The 24,113-nt window shown below is 42.3% G+C and overlaps 1 protein-coding gene across 1 annotated transcript; it reads right to left on the reverse strand.

Moving 5' to 3' along the window:
* Positions 1-1,592: 1,592 nt before the first annotated feature.
* On the reverse strand, positions 1,593-13,897 carry ODF3L1 (outer dense fiber of sperm tails 3 like 1). The gene is made up of 4 exons (XM_051973987.1): positions 13,660-13,897; positions 13,242-13,352; positions 11,903-12,016; positions 1,593-2,363 (listed from the first exon to the last, which is right to left on the reverse strand). The coding sequence occupies exons 1-4, from the start codon at positions 13,790-13,792 to the stop codon at positions 1,882-1,884; spliced, it is 840 nt and encodes a 279-aa protein (XP_051829947.1). The 5' UTR covers positions 13,793-13,897; the 3' UTR covers positions 1,593-1,881.
* Positions 13,898-24,113: the final 10,216 nt, after the last annotated feature.

The following is a 24,113-nucleotide window of genomic DNA, read 5'->3' on the forward strand; positions in this document are numbered from 1 at the left end:
GAGGCCAAATAGAAATCCAGGTGTTTCTGACTCTCAGTCCAGGGCTCTAGCCACTGAACCATGGGCTACATAGAAATGAAGTAGAGGGTCAGGGAACAGAAGTGCAAAAGACTGATGCAGCATGGGGCTTCCCTTATGGCTCACAAAGAAACAATATATGCTCCAGCCTCTTCTTTTCCTTCTTCCAAATAGATTTTATTCCCTGATCCCTTAAATAGTATCTAGTGGATGTGATTTTTGGGTTCAAGCTAAACTCCTGATCATTATTCATGGGGAAAGAAAGACTCACTTCCCACCAAATATTAGTTCCACAATGAACACACAAAGTAGCAAAGAAACTTTATCACAAAGTTACTAGTAAAACAAATCAAAAGAAAGTTTACAAGAATGGGGAAACACTCTTATTGTTTCTTGCTCAACCAAGAGAGTGGGGAAATTCCCCCACATTTCAGTATAGTAGGCTACAGGTGGGTATATATGGAGACTCCTTTTTTCATGTTAGCCCCAGTCTAATTCTCTCTTCAGGAAACCAGAAAAGATTAGAATTGTCCATTTTCTCTCTCCAAATGAAGCCAGAAATACCCCAAGCAAAATTGCCCTGAAAACTTGTAGCTGAGAGACTGAATCTCTCATCTCTCCAACTCTACCCACCCCTCATCCATGTGCAAGGCTTTGATCTCTACCAATGAGAAGGGAGTCCTATAATAATCAGCTTCAGGACCCAGGTTACACTATCATGAAGAGGCAAGCTACCACTTCTTGGGGCAAAAAATGGGCAAACTTGGTGATTCCCATAGACAATGCCAGTCCCTAGTTTTGGCAGCATTAGCCAAGCTAAGGACAGTTGTACTTGTTGAAGGTCCTGGAAGGACAGATGAAGCTGGTCCTCAGAAACCCTGTGGAAGAGCCTTGGGAAGCCTCCAAAAAACCCAGTTCACGTGTCCTAGCTACCTCTCCCAAAAATCCCCTTCCATTGGAATTTTCTCTTTTGGATCAGCCCGATACTCCCCAGATTCCCAAACTTCAAAACTTATACTCAGAATGGATCTCCTCATGGAAACTAGGATGTAGGTAGTGCCTCAAGGGGAAGAAGCTTGTCAGATAATTTTTTTCCCTGGACAAGAAACCCTTAAGAGAAACAGAGGGAATACAAAGCAGGAAAATAAGGACTTCAGAACTTTGCCTCAAGCTAGCCAGACATTCAGAGATTCACATCCATACTTAATACACCATAACGCAAATGCACATCTGCCAAGGTCCGCATATGGCCCAATAACTCAACATGCACTTCCATCTCAATCTGCCAATAAACCCTCCAGTCCTTTTCAATTACATTGGTTTCAGACTAATGTAATCAATGAGGGGAAGCACAAGGAGGAGAAAGACAGTAATCATCAAGCATGAACATGGCATGAAATCTTTGGTCTTATTTAAATCCATTCACTCATCTCTTCCATTCATTCACTCACTTTTTCATTTATTCACCTTTTATCTGTTCATTCATTCATCTAATTTTAAATTTTAAATTCAACAGCTAATTTAGGGTCTTCTGTGTGTTAGGCACTCAAATGAGACCATTTCTGCCACTGTACCAAAGTCAATTTTATTTAAGAAAAAATGCATACATTTTGGGGAGGAAAGTGGAGATCCTTCTTAACCTAATTGAGGGGAGTGTTATTGGGCAGAGGGTATAACTGGAGAGATGCCCATCAATAAACTGGCACCAGGGCATAGCAAGCTTGAAGGCAGGCTCTAAAATTATCCTGAGAAAAGTAACCAAGCTCACCTTCAGAGGCCCCTTCTACTGCTGCCCTATAATCATGAAGGGGGGGGAGGAAAAGAGTCACGGTGGTACGGAAAAGAGGAGGGGTGCGGACAGGATCAGTCCTCTATATCCACGATCAGTGGAGTGAGGTGGGGTGAATGTTTGACGCCCATGGAGAAGGAAGGTGCCTGGGGCTTGTTAGCGATGACTGTCTCCACGTCGTGGGAACCAGGACCTGGGTAGTGTGTCTGGTCACGAGGGAATCCAAAGGGTTTGCCCATGGTGTGGCTAGGGCTCCGAGTCTTGTAAATTGATGGCTCCGGCTGGTCGTAGACTGCCGGGCCAGGGCTTCTGTATAAATCCTTGTTGATATCCCCTCGGGCAGTAGTAGAACCAAAACTATAACATGGGGCAGAATGGTTAACAGGGGTATTGTACCCCAGCCGGGAGGGCTGTGGATACTGGTTGGGGGCCGGGTTAGGGTAAGATACACCATATGGATAGCGGTAGCCTATAGAGTACTGAGGTGACCGGCGCTCACCAGGGGGATGAACCTTCTCCCAGAAGTATGTACAGGGCGCTGGTGTAGACCACACACCTAGAAGTCAAAGGGGACATCATTCAGACAAAGCAGTAGGGCTCGCGATGGGAATGAGAGTTTAGGTCCAAGGCACCCGACAGCAAGCTACCTTTACAAATGGATTCCCCGTTTGGCTTGGTCCCACCCCCAGTTCCTAGCAGGGTACAGGACTGTTGACTAACCATGATGCACAATCATCTCAAATCCTTCCCCAGGAGAACATGTCTCCTCAAGGGGGAATAGGAGGACATGGCTATTGTCACAGATCAACTTGATCAAGATCTTTCTCCCTAATCCTGCCGCCATTCCCAGAAAATGGGATGATGGTTCCAACCCAGACAAGAAAAAACGCAGAGACACTCTGAGGCTCTCGCTGAATGGGAGAATCCTTACTGACTAATTTGCTAACCTTGGCACTGCTTGAATGGTTCCTGTGATTGTTCTAAGGCACCTTTATATGGGAGATATTTAAAAAGAGAATCACTGGGCTTTGGAGGACCAGTGAGAGGGAACCCTGAGAAGACTCCAGACCATCTCACCTCTACTGAGTCTATGAAAGAGCTCTCAGTGGCTTAATCTATCTGGTAGCTAGAAGGACCTTGAGGAATTTAAAATGGCATCAAGTGAGTATTACAGGATCCACTGGCTGTAAAAGATCCCCACACCAGTTACCTTTAAGGCAAAAATGCCTTGTGAAAGGAAGGAAGGAGCAGTGGTCATTAGGATCTCCTACCAAGAGAATCTGCAGTGTCGTCTGAGGAACAATACAGGTAGGAGAAACTGAGATTTCAGACCTTCCTGGGAACAAGAGATGGCCCACTTCTCGGTAGCTTTAAAACTGATGCTGTTGACTTCTTAGTCACTGTGACAGTCCATTTAAACTAAATGTGAGTGAGTAATCCTTTCAGGTGTCAAACAAAATAGGAGGTGGGAGGGGGCAGCTAGTGGCACAGTGGATAGAGCACTAGCCCTGAAGTCAGGAGGACCTGAGTTCAAATCTGGTCTCAGACACCTAACACTTCCTAGCTGTGTGACCCTGGGCGAGTCACTTAACCCCAATTGCCTCAGGGGGAAAAATTAGGAGGGAAGATTTATTCTTGGTGGGAAAGGGTCTGAGCTATGAGATATTTATGAGTTATTAATTCATATTCCAATTTGATAGCCAAGGAAAGCCCATTGGGAAAATGTCATTTCAAGAAAGCACCAAAAAGGAAAGATTATAAGTCTGAGTTTTGAGCCCTGCTCAGTAATTTGGCCAGTTACTGACATAGCTACTTCATTTAGAATGACCAAGCTGAGGCAGCTACTCTCAAGCCAAACTCCTAGAGTTTATACATGAAACACTTGTCCTACTTGCATCAAAGATATGATCTACAATCCAAGACATGAAGACCTCATAATTCTCCATGCAACCCCACACAAATGGAGTTGTCATTTCCACAGTCATACAAAGTTTGGCTTACGGCAAGAGAAGAGGAACGATAAAGAAATATTCACTGTGTAAATGCTTGGTTAGCCAATACCTATGGTCCACACCCTGCAAAGTGTGGGATATGGGATGTGGATGTGGATCTGGCCCTTATTCTTCACCCCTTCCCTTGCCATTTTCTCCAGTCTCATGATCACAGCAGAGTATTCTGGGACCACAGAATATATTCATCTTCTGTGCTGAGACAGGTAATCACTAGGGCTTCAGAACATTGACAAGACAAAGGAATAGAGGTCCAACTGAAATGAGAACTTCCCTTAGCAAGGAGAACATCATTCTTTTAAAAAATCAAATAAATATATATCAATTTCTGTTGCAAATGTGCCATAGAAAAGCAACAAAACTAGAGCTTCTCCACATTTGTTTTCTCCATATCATCTGACCTGTAACGTGGTAGGTTCTTGTAATGAGCATCCACATTTCTAATATGTCTGAAGGTCTTCCCAAACTTAGCTATGAAATGCAATCTTTGATTGAAAATAACCTCTGATGGTAAAACACAATCGGATTTATCCCTTCAGGAACAAGATTCTATAGACATTGCAGGCAATTTCAGGCAAGCAATCTGTGGCGCACACTTGAAAAGTGGCACATGTTGCTATTTTTGAGACTAAATCAGAGCTATCACAGAATTTAGGCCTGGATGGCAGGGTGGTCATATGGGGCATTGCCAACTGCATTCAAGTTTTCTTGTTACCAATTCCAATCATGTTCACACACACAGCACATCAATTATCCCATATCCAATCCAGCTGCCAATAAGGCTGAAAGATTGGGTTGTTCTAACTTCACTCCAAAACGACCTGCATTCAGAACATAATAATGGTTTCTTTTCAGCCTTACTTTCTGACTTTAGATTTTGTGTGAGAGACAGAGCTCTTTTGGAGATAATGACTGGCTGTTCTCAGTTCTGTTTTGTGTCTTCTTGGCTCCTGCTACTTTCTCTGGGTAATCAATATTGTATTATTCCAGAATCTCAGAGAAAACTCGGGCCGGGGGCCCGTAAGCCTTCAGCGCACCGCTCTCATGTTTGAACTCTGCAAGTTCCTGACTTGGGTTTGGATCTGAGCTAACACAACTGCAGACTTGCCCCTGGTTGCAGCTCCACCAGACTGCTTTTAAGACTCCCATCACCCAGCTGGAAATTTCTGCATGTTCAAAGTGACAGAAGACTCCCTATGATTTAGGCTGAATCTGGAACCTGCTGTTCACCTCTGTACTCTCTTCTAGATCAGTCAAGAAGCCCATGACCCTCCTTTTCTCCATTTTCACCCTTCAGCAAAACCCCACTAGTCAGTTCATACTGAATCTATGATCTAGCCCTGGAAAGTAAGTGACTGCTGCCATTTGATATATCTTCCTGTTCCCTGAAATGCCAAGCCCTTCTATTCCAGATCTGGGGATCCTTCTCATTTTGGTATACAGCCTCAGCTCTCTTTCAGTCTTTGAGCTGGAATGTTCCTCAGTGTCACTTCTGGCTTGACTCCAATTCTAGTGTCCACAGAACTTTTTTGTCTTTTCCTACACTGAGCTGGAAAAAATATATGATTTTTTTCCTCATGTTTCTCAATCACACTCTGGCATAATCTCAGTCTGGTGTAATTTTCAAGATATTTTTGAAATAGTTATGTAGCTAGACCTTGGCTCTGCTGCTTTTTGCCATTCCACCATCTTGGCTGGTCCCTAACCATGCTTTCTAATCACTGCTCAGCAATGCGAGGGTCCCAGGAGAACACCGGAATCTACAAGAGAGATAAACCATAAACGCCCCCAAACTCACACTGCATCCCCGTGGACCAGCTAAGCTCCCAAGCCAAGCTTTCACATTCACTGACATTTTCATCTCACTGGAACAGGGCTCTAAGCTCCCAAATTCCTCTCATTCATACAGATTTCTCCTCACCATTTACCAAAACTCCTTCCTTAGCTGCACAGCCATCCCTCCCCTGCCAGCATCCAAACCACAAAATAAAGCCAACATATATTCTTTGCTCTACCCACAAGAATCCCCTCAAGGGAAAAATCTCAAAAACAGGAGCATCTCCAAAGCGTGACACCCCAAAGGAACACAAGGCTGCTTCAAATAAAATGAATTATTGTGATCAATATGGATCATAAATGGGGGTATGCTGGTAAATGTTTAACAACTGGCTCCACATATAAGTTTGATCTGAATTAACATTTTCTCCATCACTTTCTTTAGCCTAAGTTAATAAATAAAATTAAGCCTTGATTTGTAGCATTTCTCAATTTCCAAGTTATAAATGACCACAATGAAAAGTTAACAATTGACTCTAGAAAGCTGGTTAGACCTGGCTCCAGCAAACTCCTGAAAGTGACATCCCTTCTAAGTAATACTGTCATGTCTCCCGGGACAGGTTTGATGGCCAATTGTTCCCTGCCTTAACTAACAATTGTTCTCCACCAGCATTAATAAATAGGACCACAGATTCCCAATTCAGTCCTTCCTCTCTCTCTGACACATCAATGTCACATTCTTGGTCTTGAGTCCTCTTCCTCTTCTCTTTCCACTCCAATGGACTATTATCATGTCTATTATTTCTTATCAACCTTTAGAGATCAAAGGCTGTGCTGACGTAATTATCAGTTTCCACAAAATACAAACTTGAAGGATTTGGGGTGATCAAAGTTGCTGGGTTTTCACAACTGCCTCCTTCAAAAGTGAATCTTTTTCCTATTCAGTTCCCTATTAAGAGTTTCTGTGTCTCAGTGTTCTATGACTTCAAAGAATTGGAAGGAGGTCAGGAGGCACTATCAAAAGCATAGCTATGATGGTCCTTACACCAGAATCATCACTGAACAAACTTTCCAGTATTCTGTGAGCCCCAAACTTCAGTCAGGCTCCCCTATGATCCATTGCACAAGATATAATCAGAAATAGAAACAATACAGGGGAACAGAAGCATACACAGAAAGGAAAACCTCCCTGGAGCATTCTAGATTGTGAAACCATACTAGTATACCCTGAATAAATATCACTTTCATGCTCTCAACATCTGTCAACACAATCTGCTCTGCAGCCGCAATATTAAGGCTGGTCTTAGAACAAAGGTCCTGGATCTCTCTGCCTACAGGAGAGATGCTGGTATCCAAAAGTTTACAGCACCTGCAATATGCTGCTAATTCTGGACCTCCAATGGTGAGTGTTTAGATCTAGCTCTTCCAGCTTTAGGAAGAATCTTCCAAAGGTTACCAGTTCCTGACAGAATGCACACTTCTCTATCTTTAATTATGAGCCGTGCTGAAGTAGGCAAGTCATTACTTCTCATCCCCATGGTACATACTTCTATTCCTGGTAAGAGACAAGGAGGATATTATCTGAACACACTATATAGTTTGATCCAGAAATTCTGCAAGAACGTTACTGATTAAATGTTAAAGTATTGCTGAGACATTTGCCAATACCCCAGCATTCATCATGCTCAGAATGTTTGTAGAAAACTCATTTTCTACTGGCTGAAAGCCTACTCACATGAGATTAGAGGACTCCCACAAACTCAGCTTGGTGCAAAATTATATCCCTCCCACCGTCATCTCTTCCTAAAATATCAGAAATTAGGAGAAGCAGATAATGGATACGGACTAGAATTTCATTCTAGTCCCAGTGCAATGGCGTCTCTCCCTCCCTTCAGGCACTGATCTCATCATCAGGGTCAGATGAATGTATTCCATGCTCAAATTCTCCTGATTTTCTCCCTAGGGATCTTGCCTTTTGAGCCCACTTAGTACAAAACCTGTCTGTGGTGTTGATGTCAAGGTACCAGCCGAAGATCATTGAGACAGTCTCAGTGACATTGTAGACTCAAGTAATCTGTCCCTTCTCTGCTAAGAAATAAATCAAAGTGGTTCCCATGCCCTTTCCTCCCAATGGCAAGGTGACTGTGCTGGAGAAGGGACTTCCATGTGTCCTTCCTCGGTGAGTCCTCTTTGGGCAAGCTGAATTGCTGCCAGGACCACTTGATGAAGTGCTCATACAGATGCAGACAGCCCAATACACCATCCTAGCAATGGCCACCTTGCCCATATTGCCGGTCCCCTGTCCCATACATCTGCCTGCCATAGAGGGGGAATGGTCACCTAACTCACCAAACCCTATTCGTCAAGGTTGATTTTCTACTATAACCATCCAACTGTTCATTCAAGGATGAATATCCCCCAGAGACTCTCTCAAGTCTCCTCCCCAGGAACCAAACAATTTACTGAAGTCCATGTGGACAGGCCCCAGGCCCCAGATTGACTTTTACCAGAGGAGTTATCATGAGAGGAGACTTCATTATCCACCTAAGTCTTCAAACCTCATCTAATGGACCCCAATCTTAGAGGGCTTCCTGATACATTCCTGGCTGACCCTTTGTCTTACCCAAGCCATTCCCTATCAGGCTAAATTCACTCCTCACTAACCTGACAAAAAAGATCCAAGGATCTGCCCATGGTGATAAATTGGATAATCTCAGGGGACAGAGGCTGCCTCTGAGCTCTCCGGGCTCCCTGCACTCTCGACTCCAGATTAACTCGTCCCTGTCCCCCCCTTCCTTCTTCTCTAGGTTCTCCCTCTTGAGTCCAGCCCTTCCTCTTTTCCCATCAACCTCTCAAATGAGTTATCACATCTATTGTTCCTCACAGACCCCTGAAGGGTCTGTGCTTGGCATTTCTTGAGTTTCTTCCTCAGATCTCAAGATGTATCTCCTCCTAGATGACTCGTCCCAGATCAGAACAGTCTGTTACGGACAAAACCTGAGGTACAAGCAACTGGTACCTTCCTGACTCTCCCAGTTTTTGGGTCATATACTTCAGGCAACTGACAACTTAAACTCCTACTAGGAAATGCTAATAATTCTCCAGCAGGAAAACTTCCTTCTCCATAAAAAGAATGGAATCACAGACTGTTGGAAAGGACCCCAACCATCCTGGGAAAGAATCCTCGCCCCAACAGACCTGACAAGTGGTCATTCAGCCTCTGCCTAAAGAACTTCCAGTGAAGGGGGAATCAATATTCTCTCAAGCTGGCCCACTCCACCTTGAGTCAGCTCAAGCCTCAGTTGGTCTTTTCACCACTTCTGCCATTGGGTCTGTTTTCTACCCTCTGTATGTGTGTACACACACATACACACACATATACCTACATATATGTGTATGTATATATTCAAACAGAATGTATATATTATTGCCATTCTCTTAGATGTCCCTTGAGTCATAAATGTTCATAAATCATAAGAGTTCCTCCTGTTAATCCTTGTGCAACTTGAATTTGATTGTGCCAAAGATAATTATAACCATAAGGAAGTCAAAGGTCTGGAGCGCTGCTCCTTGCCTGTACTCCCGGGGATGAATGGAGGGGGGTGGGGCAGATGCTGAGGCTGATGGATTGATCGAGTTCTGGGGTGCTGAGCTGCCTCACACCTAAAGATGATTGGGTCTCCATAATAAGTCTGGTGAGCCCCTGAGTGTGGAGGTCTACCAGGCTGCCTGAGCAGGGGCAAATCAGCCCAAGCCAAAATAGCAGGTCGGGTTAAAGTTCCCTTGCCAGTCAGTACTGGTGTCTAACTTGTGTGAAGAACTGAGCTTCAAGATTCAGAAGGAAAAAAGAGGAAATCAGGATAATTTTCTGTGACCTAGAAAGTCTACTCCTAATCCTGACAAGGACCCCAGTTTCTGTTTCTTAGATTGACTTCAGGCAATCTATAAAAGCAGAGAGTTCAAAAGTGAACCAGTGTTTCTAAATTGGTTCTCACACTGCAGAGCTGGCTGTGATGTCAGGAAGAAGAGCCAGACAAGGTTTCTGTGGGGCTCTGGGGACCGGATTTCCCTCTGTGCCTGTGGGTCTCCCTCTGTTGCACTGGATCGCTTTAACAATGTTCTGTACTGCCCAGTTGATGGATATATAATGCACATCAAAGATCTTGGGCAATGGCACTGTGTCCCAGTGACTGTTAAGATAGTTGCATCATTGATGATATTTTACAAGCCCTTCCCTATTCTCCCAGTCATATCTATGTTATCATAGGTCATGGGAATTTGCAATCACAACTTTTAGATCCCTAACCATAATTCTTACATTCCTGTCCCCTCGGGAATGACTCCAGTACACAATTGCACAATCAGACATAGTGAATTCCAGACTCTCGAGTTTAGGTCATCACAAACTATCCCCATCAGTGTAACAAAATAGTCAAAACTGATAAGAATGTTGGGAAATCAAGGCACAGCCACAGGCTTTTTCGTAAGTGTTTCCAGAGTGATCTACAGAGCACACTTAACGTCTGGTTGGATCAGCCTTTCTTTTCCTCCTAACACATCATTTCATTCTTACCCATCGGGCAAACCACAGACACACCATGAGTGTTTGCATTACTCCAACCCAGAAGGATCCAAGGAAAGAGTTCTGGGTGGGGTGCTAACAGTTGTTTCCAAAGCACTGGGGATTTCCATTTCTAAAAGCAGGAGAAAGTTCAGAGGTAAAAAAGGAGGTAGAGTTACCCTAGGGAATGATGGGAAGTAGGAACCCAGGCTAGAAACAGCTTCCAGCTACCTCCCCTAGGTGGGAGATTGATGGGCACACCCTGGTCACCAGAGGAAGAGGATCCTCTCCTAATCCCAACTTATTTCAATCTCTCCTCTAAGTATAATTCATATCATGGTCTCGGTTTCCCCACCTACACCTTGCATGTTTCTCCCCTCAGTTTCCTAGTCACAGCCCTTCTCCCTCTCCTCATGCCATGGACAACCTTGAACTACACCTGCTGCCTAGGATCAGGGTATGAGTGGGGAAAAGGCATTTTCTCAAGAGGCAGCAGCATCTAGGAGCACTGGATAGAACACTGGGCTTGCAATCAGGAAAACCTGAGTTCAAATCTTGCCTCAAACCCTGAGCAATTCATTTAGCTGCTATCAGCCTCAGTTTCTTCAACTACAAAAAATGGGAACGATAGTATCGCTATCTCCCGGGGTTGTTGTGAAGATCAACTAGATCCTGAGATCTGAGATCCTGAGAACATTAGTCCATATTTTCAGGACCGGGATTATTGAAGAGCAATCTCAGCCTCCACAAACATGGTAAGCCCCATTCCCATATCCACATCCTACAGAAGTGTGGAAGATACTATCCTACTACTGAGATAATAGATGTAATGCATTAGTACAGTGCCTGGCATATAGTAGGCACTTAACAAATGCTTGTTCCCTTCTGTATACTCAGAGAGGGAGTTCTGAACCCAAGGGGCCCATGTTGTCATGTCAATGTCCATGATGACATTACACTGGCACTAGGGTATCAGTTCTGGGGCATCCATGAACGTTGCAATGATGGCATCAAGATTGGCAACATAGAGATATTGGGACATGGGCTTTGGAAGCGCTCCACACAAACCAAGAGAGTGTCCCATGGGCACATCTACAGTCTTAAGTCTTCATCAGCAAGATGCAGCAGATTACAGAGATAGGATGCCCAGTAAGCTCTCCATGGCACCACTACCCAAGAGTACTCCCAGGCCGTTTCTGGCTTCCCATGATTCTGTAACATGCCCACAGCAATGCAGCAGAGTGCAGAGGGCATTGGGTTGGCAGTCTAATCCATGGTACGGTGGATGCAAATAGACAAGAAAGAAGCAGGATGGTGAACCAATGTGTCACTGCCCCCATAGGAGCATCTTCTCAGGAAAAGAAGTTACTTAAAACAAAATGTCATTTCCTAGATGCTGCTCCCTGATTCTGCACTAACCTCCACAGCTTCAGAGACCATTGTTTTGATTCTGTTTTTGCTCCCCCCCCACATCTCCCCTGCATTGGATGATCTTGGTAAACTTTGATGAACTACAACCTCTGGTCCTCTCTCTCCTCTCCCTCTCTTCCTCTACTTCTCTCTCACCTAGCAAATGCCCTATTTCTCCATCTCCTTCCAGAGGAGGGGAATCAGACTGCCCCCAACTCTGGGACATATCCAAGATGGCAACATGAAGTCCCTCTTGAATCCTCTTCTTATGAAACCCTAACCGAAAGCTTCACCAGCCCACACCTTCCAATCCCTAGTGACAGCCCAATGCCATCTTACGTAAGTTTGGAATCCGTTCTTCCATTGGAACCTGGGGGCAGCTCGACATCCCAAAGCGGGTGAGCCTGGGGTCCCAGTAATAGCAAGGCCCAGGACTGATTGTGTCAGCAACACCTGTGGAGGGGATGAAAGAACAATATGTGTGTCAAACTGAAAGCCAGTCTCTGGTTCATAATAGTAACTTCCTCAGACAGGGATGGACAGTCCACACACCCCCTGCCCTACAGCAGTATCCCCTTTCTCAAGGGTTCTTAGGGGAACAAATAGGCTGGCACTCAGGATGCATATGAGGGGTAACAACGAGACTTCCAGGCTATGTCTGTGCCTGCTCCTGGCAGGATTAGCCACCACAAGGAGTCACTTATCTTGGTTTGAATTCTTCCATTGTTCTACATCTTGCTAAAGGAGAGATGGCAGGACCAAAAGGCCTCTGAGAATACACCATTAATAAATGTAGCAAACTTGGATTAGTGGAGAACTAATTTGAAAGAAATTACAGATTCATAGAAAAACATCTGTAAGCAAATAATACTTCAATAAATCATAATTCTAAGTGAGGCTTCATTTATAGGGCCTCAGCCTTGTTCTAATTTCTCCAGAAGAGTTAAAAGTGGGTTAGTGACCTCCTCAAAGATACAGTGACATAATTCATTCAACCCAGAGTACCATGAAATCTGTTAAAAGTGAGTTTTGTCACTATGTCCTAAACTTGAATAAAAACCCTGCTGGCTGAGTTGGGGGAGAGGGGGGGAAGAGAGGAGAAGGAGAATTTACATTTGGAAAGCCTTGTCCATAAGGTATGAGGTAACAAATTTAATTCTACGACTCCCAGGATAGACTTAAATGATAAAATCTTCCCAGTCTGGAAAAAAACTAGGCTGAGAGCAACATAATATTACACATTTAGAGCTGAAAGAGCTCCTTAGAGATTATCTAATCCAATTCCTTTATTTTAAAATAAGGAAATTAAAAGTAGAGAAAGGTCAGGTGATTTGCCCTCTCTCACATGGATAGGAAGTATCAGTCAGAATCTGAACCCAGAGCTTTTGACTTCAATTCTTTCCAGCAGACCATACTGCCTCCTGTTTATTAAACATTAGTCCATATTTTCAGGACCAGGTTTATTGAAGGGCAAATCTCAGCCTCCACAAACACCATAAACCCCCATTCCTATATCCACATCCTACAGAAGTACTGAAGATACTCTTCTCCAGAAAACAGGGTTATACCAAATCTGGGAAGGAAAAGTGGTTTCAGCTTGCCCCTCATAATTTGCCCTCCCCATCCCACCTCCCCCTTGTTCCCATTCTCCATTCCTACTTCTTCCCCAGAATCTCACACTTGTCTGAGTGCCTGGTGTGGAAAGTGTAGGCTGGTGCTCTGTGCATGGAGGCATCATGACCTTGGTAGCCTATGCAAGTTGGAAGGAGGTACCTCCCAGGCCCAGGACCTAGCAAGGAAAAAGCAGAAGGCAAGGAGAAAAGTTAATCCACCCAATCTGAAATACCCCCATCTTCCTAGGTACAATGAACAAGGACATCCTTATCCATCACCGGTGAAGCAACTAGCTTTCAATGTCATATGATATCAAGGAACCAGGAAGAAAATCCCATTCTTTCCATCAATATTTTCCCCATCACTGAAATATTACCATTAAATTTTTATTTCTTTGGCTTATGGCCTTATCCCTTATAATATAACATAATCTCCAAATCCCTGGAACTTTCTTTTAAATGGAAATGGATGTCTCTACTCACTCTTCATCAGGGCCATGAGGACTGGGGTCCGCAAAATTTGCTGCCTCTGGTTTTTGGTTGAGGAATCCTTCTTGAAACTCTCATCACTGAGTTCGATTTTCTTCAGTTGTTTTGTCAGTTTTCTGGTCCCCATGATGAGGGACCTGTGTTACAGGTAGAAGGAATGGATCAGCAAGGACTAAAGCTAGAATTCAGGCCCTAAACAAACAAGCAGAGAGCTGGATTTGCCTGTGGTATGCAGGGGGAACACACACACACACACACACACACACACACACACACACACATACACCCCTATCTCTTTCTCTTTCACTCTCCTCAAAATTCTGTCTCTCTCAGCTACATTCCTCTGGCCCATCCAGTAGGGCCTGGGCAGAGCCCAGCTCTCCAACTCTTTAGAAAATAAGATGGCAGTTGGAGTTCAGCGAAAGTTGTAAGGGAATGACATCAGACTGGAATTTGGAATCTGGAGGTGTGTTTATTTCTCTGTTGCCATGGAGTCCAAACAATGTCCTGGAGGTTCCTGTGCAGACCCCATCTGCAGAAGCCTTTGGATTCAGCCCACCCCCTTCAACCATCAATGCAATGTCTCCCAGGATAAATGCATAGGAGATGAAGAAGAGATGATGTTCCAGAGTTGGGGTGAGGGGGAGGAATGGTGGTGCAGGAAGTACATAACCAGGAGTTAGAATGGAGATTAGTCATGTTACCAGAAAACTAGGTCATGTACTTCGGATAAGGTTGGGGGAAAAGTTTGACAGGCAGGCAAATGGAATTATAGAATATTAGCAGAACTAAAAGAGACCCTAGAGATATGTCAAGGATTCAGTTCTTTGTTTATAAGTGAAGGGGGTAGAATGGGGACATTTAAGATCCTATCCGATTGCAACATTTTCAACATTAGAGTCTAGTCACCATCTTGTTATTAATTAATGATCTTTTCCATTTTTCCCTAAGATATTGAAGAGAGAATACTGGGCTTAGAGTCAAAGAGCCCTAAATACAAATACAGCCTCGAACATTCCCTAGCCTTTTGACTATGAATAAGAAAGTGCCTCCATGTGCTCAGGCAATTCCCTAGGATTTAGCTACTAAATCACAGAGGGGTTGTAATTTGGTATAAGCATTCCCTTCCCTATGTGAAATCAGAGATCTACTGTCTATTCTAGCATTATTTTTACAGGCTATAGAAAATGGAAATGAATTTCCTAAGATCGTACAGAAAGTTAGTTGATTTATACAGCTGTCAATTTGACTATCCTTTTTTTTTCATTTTTATACTTTTTTTTCAATTACAAGTACAATTATGATTACAACTACAATTTGTAATTACAAGTAAATATAGTTTTCAATATTCACTTTTATAAGATTCTGAGTTCTGTATTTTCCCTCCTTCCCTTCCCTCTCCCTCCCCAAGAGGGCAAGCAATCTGATCTAGCTTATACATGTACATATTAAACACATGTATATACATATTAAATATATTTCTGCATTAATCATGTTGTGAAAGAAGAATCAGAACAAAAGGGAAAAACTCAGGGAAAGGGAAAAAAAGTGAAAATAGTATGCTTCGATCTGCTCCACAGTTTTCCATAATTCTTTCTCTGGATATGGATGGTATGTTCCATCCTGAGTCTTTTAGAATTGTCTTAGAACATTATATTGCTGAGAAGAGCTAACTCTTGAGTTGATCATCATACAATGTTGCTATTACTATGTACAATGTTCCGGTTCTACTCCCTTCACTCAGCACTAGCTCATGCATTGAGAATCCTTTTAGAAGTCAGACACTTACATCTTGGACATCCAATTCAGGGATCTCTTTCTATTCTACCATCTGATCTGCCTCTTCCTTCCCTATCTGTAGTAGTAGTTTGGCAAGCTGCCCACTACAAACACTGCTTTGGCCAAACAGTAGTATCATAAACTCAGAAAGACTCAAGTTTCATAAACTCGGTCTTCAGTAACGAAGAAGCAACGTGGGTAAATTCTGAAGTCAGGAAGACCTGAGTTCAAATCTTGCCTCAGACACTAGTTTTGTGACTCTGAATAAATCACATAAACCTCTGCTTAAATTTCCTCAACTGTAAAAGAAAAAAATATGAGGACAACAACCTACTTCTTGCCTATGGGACCTTAGGGAACCATTTTGCCCCATAGTGTTTTAATCTCATCTATAAGATTAGATGGAAGGTCCATCCTAGCTCTAAACTGTAATTCTATGATTGGCTGAGGGGCCCCAGGAGGAGGCACAAGACTGGCACAGGGCTCCCTCACCTTTGTTTCTCTTAAGGAACTCTTTAAGAGTACCCACCCCCTTTCCTTCCCATTAGCAACAGCATTCCTACAGTCCTTCAAAATTTGCAAAGCACTTTACATGTGTTATCTTATTTTTATCCTCACAATATTCTAGGAGGTAGATTATTATGGGAGAGAGGGAGAGGGGGGATAGAGAAAGGGAGAGAGAGAGAGAGAGAGAGAGAGAGAGAGAGAGAGAGAGAGAGAGAGAGAGAGAGAGAGAGAAAGAGAGAGAGAGAGAGAAATGGAGGGAGAGATGGAGGGAGAAAGGGGAGAAGAAAGTGATTATTTTACAGATAAGGAAATTATAATAGATGGCAGTTAAGAGACTAGCCTGTCATCAAATAAATGTTTGAAGCATGTAATGGGCTGAAGCTCTTGAAACTCTCATTGCACTGAGGTCCCTCTTAGTACTTGGGGCTAATTAACAATTGGACAATACTCTATCAATATATGCTTGGAGAAAGAATGGCCCTGCCCACTCTCTGTACAAGTTTGATGTGTTGTATAGGAGATGATTTGGTGGGTGGAGTGAGAGAGGCAGAGGCACTGCTGGCCGGATTCATGTCACGATTGTTCTCACTTCATATTGCCATTCCCCTTCACCTCTGCAAAAAATAAAGATCAAGCATTTTCCCTTATTCTGACTCCAGCTGATTCTAATATACTCTGGGTACTAAGCGCTGACATTACAGAAGCAGGATTTGAACTGAGGTCTTTCTGCCACTAAGCCTAATATCCTATCTACTGCATCACCTACATAGTTGCCTTTTCTATCAGAAAAGGAAACACAAGACCTAAACCAGGGACTTGACCCAACCTGTCCAGAAAGCCACAACAGACTGAATCACATGAATTTGCTAGAACCCCCCAAAATGGTAAATTATAAAGAAAAAACAGAAGAAGAACATCTTGCTTTACTCTCTCCTGGTAGGTATACATCTGGAGGATGTATACCTCTCAGTTTGGGGAAGGATGCTGACAAACTGGATTACTGCAAAGGCTGGTGACTAGGTTGTTGAGGGACCTGGACACTGAGCCACATGAAGATCAGTTGAAGGAATAGGAGCTGTTTAACCTTTGGATTTCTAATAAATCCTCAGAACCAAAAAGGAGCCATGGGAAAAAGTTACAGGGAGACAGCATCAGTATAAGGAAGACCGCCTTAGCACATAGAGCTATCTGACAAGGGAACAGAAAGCATGATGGGATTGTGAGCTCCCTGTCATTGGAAGAGTTCAAGCAAAACCTAAGGTTCCACATTAGGAATCCTATAAACCAGATTCTTCAAAGAGGTAAGATAGTAGACTAGACAATGGCCAAGGTCCACCCCTTCCAACTAGGATTTTGTGACTTGAATTCATCTTTACAGAATCGTGAACCAAACCACACTTAATTTTGTTCTTATTAAGAAAATAAAACACCAGATGAAGCCATTCATATCACTGCCAGACAAACGAATTTTCCTGTTTCTTTAAAAACAACTTAATCACTCATTGACATGACCATTCCTGGCCACAAAGAAGAAATGAATAAATTGTACTTCTCTTGATGAAGTGAAGGATCATGAGTACAAAATGTTGCATTTTCTATCAGATGTGGTTGCTTTGTGGTTTGGTTTTCTTTTAACTATTTTTCTTTGTTACAAGGGGAAGGCTCATTGGATGGAGAGGTAGTTTGACTGTAAATGACATATATAAAAAGAAAAAGCATCAATAAACTTTAATTAAAATGTTTAAAAAAGAAAAAATGAATGGACCAAGACCAAATTGAAAACAAGCCCAAAGGAACTCAGTACATAGAAGCTGCTTCATTATTACTTAGAAAAATGAATGAAAAAGAAAGAAAAAAGAAAAATGAATGAGCCAAGACCAAATTGAAAACAAGCCCAAAGGAACTCAGTATACAGAAGCTGCTTCATTATTACTTAGAAAAATGAATGAAAAAAAAAGAAAAATGAATGAACCAAAATAGTCCAGTCCAAGATCCATTTATCCAAGGATGTCCAGTTCTCTTCAGACCCTCAGTCGCATTCCAGGCCCACTTCTGACAGTGCCCTCTGGCTTCCCAGGGAGATGAGAGCTTGGGTGGAGTCCCAGCTAAAGCACAACATTGGTTGGTGAAGAGTCCTGGGCACAGAGCCGTCTCACTCCTCGTCAGCTTTTCCAATCTACTCCTGCAACAGCAGCAATAACAGGGAAGAGGGAGAGAGAGAGAGAGAGAGAGAGAGAGAGAGAGAGAGAGAGAGAGAGAGAGAGAGAGAGAGAGAAGGAGGGGGGAAGAGGAGGGAAGGGAGGGGGAAGAGGGGAGGAAGAAAGGAAAAAGCAAAGAGGAGAGAAAGAGACAGGAGAGGAGAGAAGGGGATAGACAGAGATAGAAACAGAAGAGAGGAGGAAGAGAGAAGAGAGAGCGAAAGAGAGAAACAGAGACAGAGAAAAGAGGAGAAGAGAGGGGAAAGAGAGAGAGGAGAAAAAAGAGGAGAGGAGGAGAGGAGAAGAGAGGAGAGGAGAGAAGAGAGGAGAGGAGAGAAGAAAAAGGAGAGGAGAGAAGAGGAGAGGAGAGGAGAGGAGAGAAGAGAAAAGGAGAGGAGAGGAGGAGAGGAGAGGAGAGGAGAGGAGAGAGAGGAGAGGAGAGGAGAGGAGAGGAGAGGAGAGGAGAGGAGAGGAGAGGAGAGGAGAGAGAGGAGAGGAGAGGAGAGGAGAGGAGAGGAGAGAAAAGGAGAGGAGAAGAGAGGAGGAAGAGAGAAGAGAGGAAAGGAGAGGAGAAGAGAAGAGAGGAAAGAGGAGAAGAGACAGGAGAGGAGAGGAGACAGGAGAGGAGAGGAGGAGGAGAGGAGAGAGGAGAGGAGAGAAAGAGAGACAGAGACAAAGAGAAACAGAGACAAAGAGACAGAGACAGCGAGAGAGAAAGAGAGACAGAGGCATAGAGAAACAGAAGAGAGGAGGGAGAGGAGAGGAGAAGAGAGAGACAGAAGGAGGAGGAGGAGGAAGAAGGAAGAAAGATGAGAGAAAGAGAAGAGAGACTCTCCTAGCCAATGTGGCAGCCTGCCATGTTTATATGCCTCTGAGGTACAGAGGGAGGATTGGAGGAAAGGGAAACTGGGAAGGAGATGGAGGGATGGGAACCCCCTCCCACCCCCATCTCCCCAGCTGGCCAGATTCCCTGGCCTCATTCCAGTCCTGCTCTCTGAAATGTTTCCACATGAGGCTCCACCCTTGCCCCCTACCTCTTCTTCTGTGTCATTCCCAGAAGCTGGTCTCATTTAGAAAACTGAGGCTTGGAACTTCCTTCTCAGACTCAATCCCACAATGACTCTGAAATTCAAAATCTTAACTCACGGCAAAACTATAGGCTCTGTCTCAAGCCCCCTGAGGAACTAAATGTTGAATTGAAGAAACAAAATTCAAATCTCTTTTTCTAGTTGCTACCCTCTCCAGTCATTCAGGAACCTCAATAATTTAATAATTAGCCCCCCCAATATGTTTTGGAGTGGCATCTCTGTCCACACTTTCAATCTTTCTTATTACCTGCCTCTCTGTCAGGTGTGGATACCCTTCTCAATTCCAAAGCAGTAAATGCATTTTCATAAGCGCTTAAGAAAAAAATGCATAAAACAAGAATTGTAGAAATATCAAATATAGAATTGGAGGACGCTGCCCTAAGAGCCTGTCATCTACTCAGATGTAGCTCAGGGAACATAGTGACTGAACCCACTCCTACCCTTCAGCAATGCTCATCCTATCATCTATAGGAAGCTTGGTCCCAGGGGAATGGAAATTGAGAGAGCATTTCCTTCTACCAACATCTGACTCTGCCATAACTCTGCCACATTAGCATAGCTCCACCCTTTAAAGTAAAGGCTTCTTCCCCAAGCCTATAATATACACAAGTATAGCGGTAATTTCTATGCTACATTTTATCTCTGTGGTGGACTTGGGATCCCCTGGAAGTTTCTGAAGTAGGAGAACTGTGAAGCACTAGAAAGTAACGATGTTTTTCCTTCCTTTCAACCATGAGAGACATTTGCTGATGGCAGCGATTGATTGCTGTTGCTACTGTGGCAAGAGCTAAGAGCAACCCTGATCTTGAGATGCTTCCTACTCACCATGGTAAGTAGCAGTCAGAGTAACCTCTGGGGTTAGGACTGTGGGTAGTGAGTGGCTTCGTTCCATTGCAGCTGAAATATGCAACTTGTACTTCCCTTGGACAGCTCCCGATAAAGAAAATTCAGATATACATAAAATAAGAGCCATTTCCCAGCTGATAAATGGTCAAGGATATGAAAAGGAGAAATTAAAACTACCAATAGTCATGTGAAAAAATTCTCTAAAATCATTAATTAGAGAAATGCAAATTAAAACAACTCTGAGGTACCAGCGCACATCTATCAGATTTGCTAACAGGACAGGAAAAGGAAATGATAAATGCTGGAGGGGATGTGTAAAAATTGGGAGACTAGAGCATTGTTGATAGAGTTGTGAACCAGTTGTCCAATCTTCTTGAGAACAATTTGGAATTTCATTCAAAGGGTTATAAAACTGCATACTCTTCAACCCAGAAATAATACCACTATTAGGTCTGTTTCCTTAAGAGAACAATGAAAAAGGGAAAGGACCCATATTTATTGCAACCCTTTTTGTGGTGGCAAAGAACTGGAAATTAAAAGGCTACCTATCAATTGGGGGAATGACTGAACAAGTTGTGGTGTAGGATTGTAATGGAATACTTTTGTGCTATAAGAAATGATGACAAGGATAATTTCAGAAAAACATGGGAAGACATGAACGAATGCAAAGTGAAGTGAGCAGAACCAGGAGAACACTGTACATAGTAACAGAAAAATTGTGCTATCATCAACTTTGATAGACTTCACTACTCTAATTAAAACAAGAAATCAAGGCAATTCCAAAGATCCCATGATGAAAAATATTATCTACTTTCAGAGAGAGAATTGATGAACTTTGAGTGCAGATTAAAGCATATTTTTATTTTTTCTTTCTGTGTTTTATTTTGTTTGTATTTTCCCTTGCAATGTGGCTTATGTGGAAATAAGTTTTATATGATTCTACATGTATAATCTATACCAGATTGTTTGCCTTCTCAAAAGGGAAAGGGGAAGGAGGAAGGGAAAGAATTGGGAATTCAAAATATTTTTTAAACGATTGTTTAGTAATCTAGTGTTTGACAAACCCAAAGATTCCAGCTTTTGGGATAAGAGCTCACTATTTGCAAAAATAACTGGGAAAATTGGAAAATAGTATGGCAGAAGTTAGGCATTGATCCACATCTAACATCCTATACCAAAATAAGGTCAAAATGGGTTGATAATTTAAAAAGAGTGATGTTATAAGCAAATTAGAAAAACAAAGGATAGTTACCCCTCAGGTCTGTGGAGAAGGGAGGAATTTGTGGCCAAAGAAGAACTGGAATACATTATTGATTACAAAATGGATAATTTTGATTATACTGAGTTTAAAAGTTTTTGTACAAACAAAACCAATGCAGACAAGATTAAAAGGGAAGCAATAAACTGGGGTGGGGGGGAGAATATATTCAAAGGTTCTGATAAAGGCTTCATTTCTAAAATATATAGAGAATTCACTCAAATTTATAAGAATTCAAACCATTCTCCAATTGATAAATGATCAAAATATGAACAATTTTCAGATGAAGAAATTGAAACCATTTCTAGCCATGTGAAAAGGTGTGCTAAATCACTATTGATCAGATAAATATAAATTAAGACAACTCTGAGATACCACTACACACCTCTCAATTAGCTAAAATGACAGGAAAAGATAATAATGAATGTTGGAGGGCATGTGGGAAAACTGGGACACTAATACATTGTTGATGGAGTTGTGAACTGATTCAGCCTTTCTGGAGAGCAATTTGGAATTATGCCCAAAAGGCTACCAAAATGAACATACCCTTTAATCCTGCAGTGCCTCCACTGGGTTTGTATCCCAAAGAGATCATAAAGGAAGGAAAAGGATCCACATATACAAAAATGTTTATGGCTGACCTTTTTATAGTTTCAGGGAATTGCAAACTGAGGGCATGCCCATCAGTTGGAGAATGGTTGAATAAGTTATGATATATGAATGAATATTATTGTTCCATAAGAAACAATCAGCAGGGGTGATTCCAGAGAGGTCTCCAGAGACTTACATAAAGTGATGCTAAGTGAAGTGAGCAGAACCAAGAGATCATTATACACAGCAACAGCAAGTTAATGTGATGATCAATTCCAACAGACATGGATCTTTTCAAAAGCAAGATGATTCAGGCCAGTTCCAATGGTCTTGTGATGAGGAGAACCACCTGTACCCAGAGAGAGAACTGAGTGTGTATTACAACACAGAATTTTCACTCTTTTTGTTATTGTTTGCTTGCATTTTGTCTTTCTCATTTTTTTCTTTTTGACCTGATTTTTCTTGTGCATCATGATAAATGTGGAAATATGTATAGAAGAATTGCACATGTTTAACACATATTGAATTACTTTCCATCTAGGGGAGGGTGTGGGAGAAGGAAGGGAAAAAATTGAAACAAAGGTTTTGAATGTTGAAAATGGTCTATTCATGTGTTTTGAAAACAAAAATCTTTAATAAAAAAATTAAAATTGTTTTAAAATTTTACATGTAATTGGAAAATGTTGAATGAAATATTTTTTTAAATGGAAAGGGCCCTTGGTCCTTAGGGAGTAGCAGCAAAACAAATGGTAATGCATCTTTAATGATATTTCTACTTTCTGATATTGGAAAAAAAATCCCATGAGCTGTTGAGATTGAAGGGATTGATGACTTATTCCCATCATCACCTCACATTTCCTCTGCTTCTCTTTAGTATGATCCCTAACCTTCTAGAGGGGCCCTAACTATGCAACATTTTCCTTAATCCTTCCCACAATTTTCAGATCGTTTGGAACTATTCCCAAGTCACTACAGATCTAGGAAGATAAGTGGGAAGACTTTCAGGAGATGGTAGAAGGAGGAAAGTCGCATTTAGGGAATGCTTTTTTTTTTTTCATTTTTGTTTTAATTAGATTTAATATTCTATCTGGTCAACATATGCTGAATGGCACGATCTTGCTAATATGGGAAGTTTTTTGACAATTAGAGGAAATTCTGGATATAGGATGGGAAGAGCCATAGATTTCTTATTTTTAATATTTATGCAGCATTTCCTATCATCTCCCAGCTAAATGTGAACTCAATGAGCAGTTAACTTGCTCATCGCTGCTGCTCAGAATTGCACAATGCATCAGTGAGAGAGGTTTTCCTACACATGTGCCAGAGAGATTCTGATGAGTCCACTTGGCTGGTGACTAGAATAGAACACCCTCTAATAGACAAATTAGATATTACATTCTCTCATTGGATAAATGATATAATGACAAAGCATCGTCCTATGCACTAAATAAAGCCAACATATGACTATCACTACTGCAACGCCCCAAGTTGTCTCATGGTATACTCACAAAGTGGCAAATATAACCCTCAGATATCACATGAGAACTACGTATCATCTGTTCCTCAAATGACTCAGGAAGAATAATTTCATGAAGGCTTCTCCTTTTTCTGTTCTCTCCTCTACTTCTCTCCTCCAAAGTTCATCTTGGACCGGATCGACTTGAGGCATCATATATCTGGCTTGAGATCGTCATCCTCCAGTCTCCCTTAAATTACTTGCAAGTGGACAGCTCCCTATGAACACCAGAAGCATGATTGTCTCCAAGCTGACCAAGAGTGATGATAGTCACAAGCATCCCTTGTGAACTGACTTACTCCCTTGTAGACCCCAGGCCAGAATGTCCTCTTGCACCCCTGAACATTCCCAGACTTACATAAGCATCCTATAAGCTTCAGCTTCCTTTCAGATAATCAGCAAGCTTCACAAGCAAATGCCACGCTCCAGTGATAAATCTATATTTCTACATAAGGATTTAAGTAACATTTTAAAGTAACATCTCCCTCTACCCTCAGGAATGAATGAGCCTTGAAAAACCTTACTCTAGAACAATCCTTTCTGTCATTATTGTTATTCATTTGTTTCAGTCTTGTCTGTCTCTTTATGACTCCATTTGGGGATTTTCTTGGCAAAGATACTGGCCATTTCCTTCTCCAGCTCATTTTACTGATGAGGAAACAAAG

Source organism: Antechinus flavipes, chromosome 2, assembly GCF_016432865.1.
Source record: "Antechinus flavipes isolate AdamAnt ecotype Samford, QLD, Australia chromosome 2, AdamAnt_v2, whole genome shotgun sequence".
Classification (NCBI taxonomy): domain Eukaryota; kingdom Metazoa; phylum Chordata; class Mammalia; order Dasyuromorphia; family Dasyuridae; genus Antechinus; species Antechinus flavipes.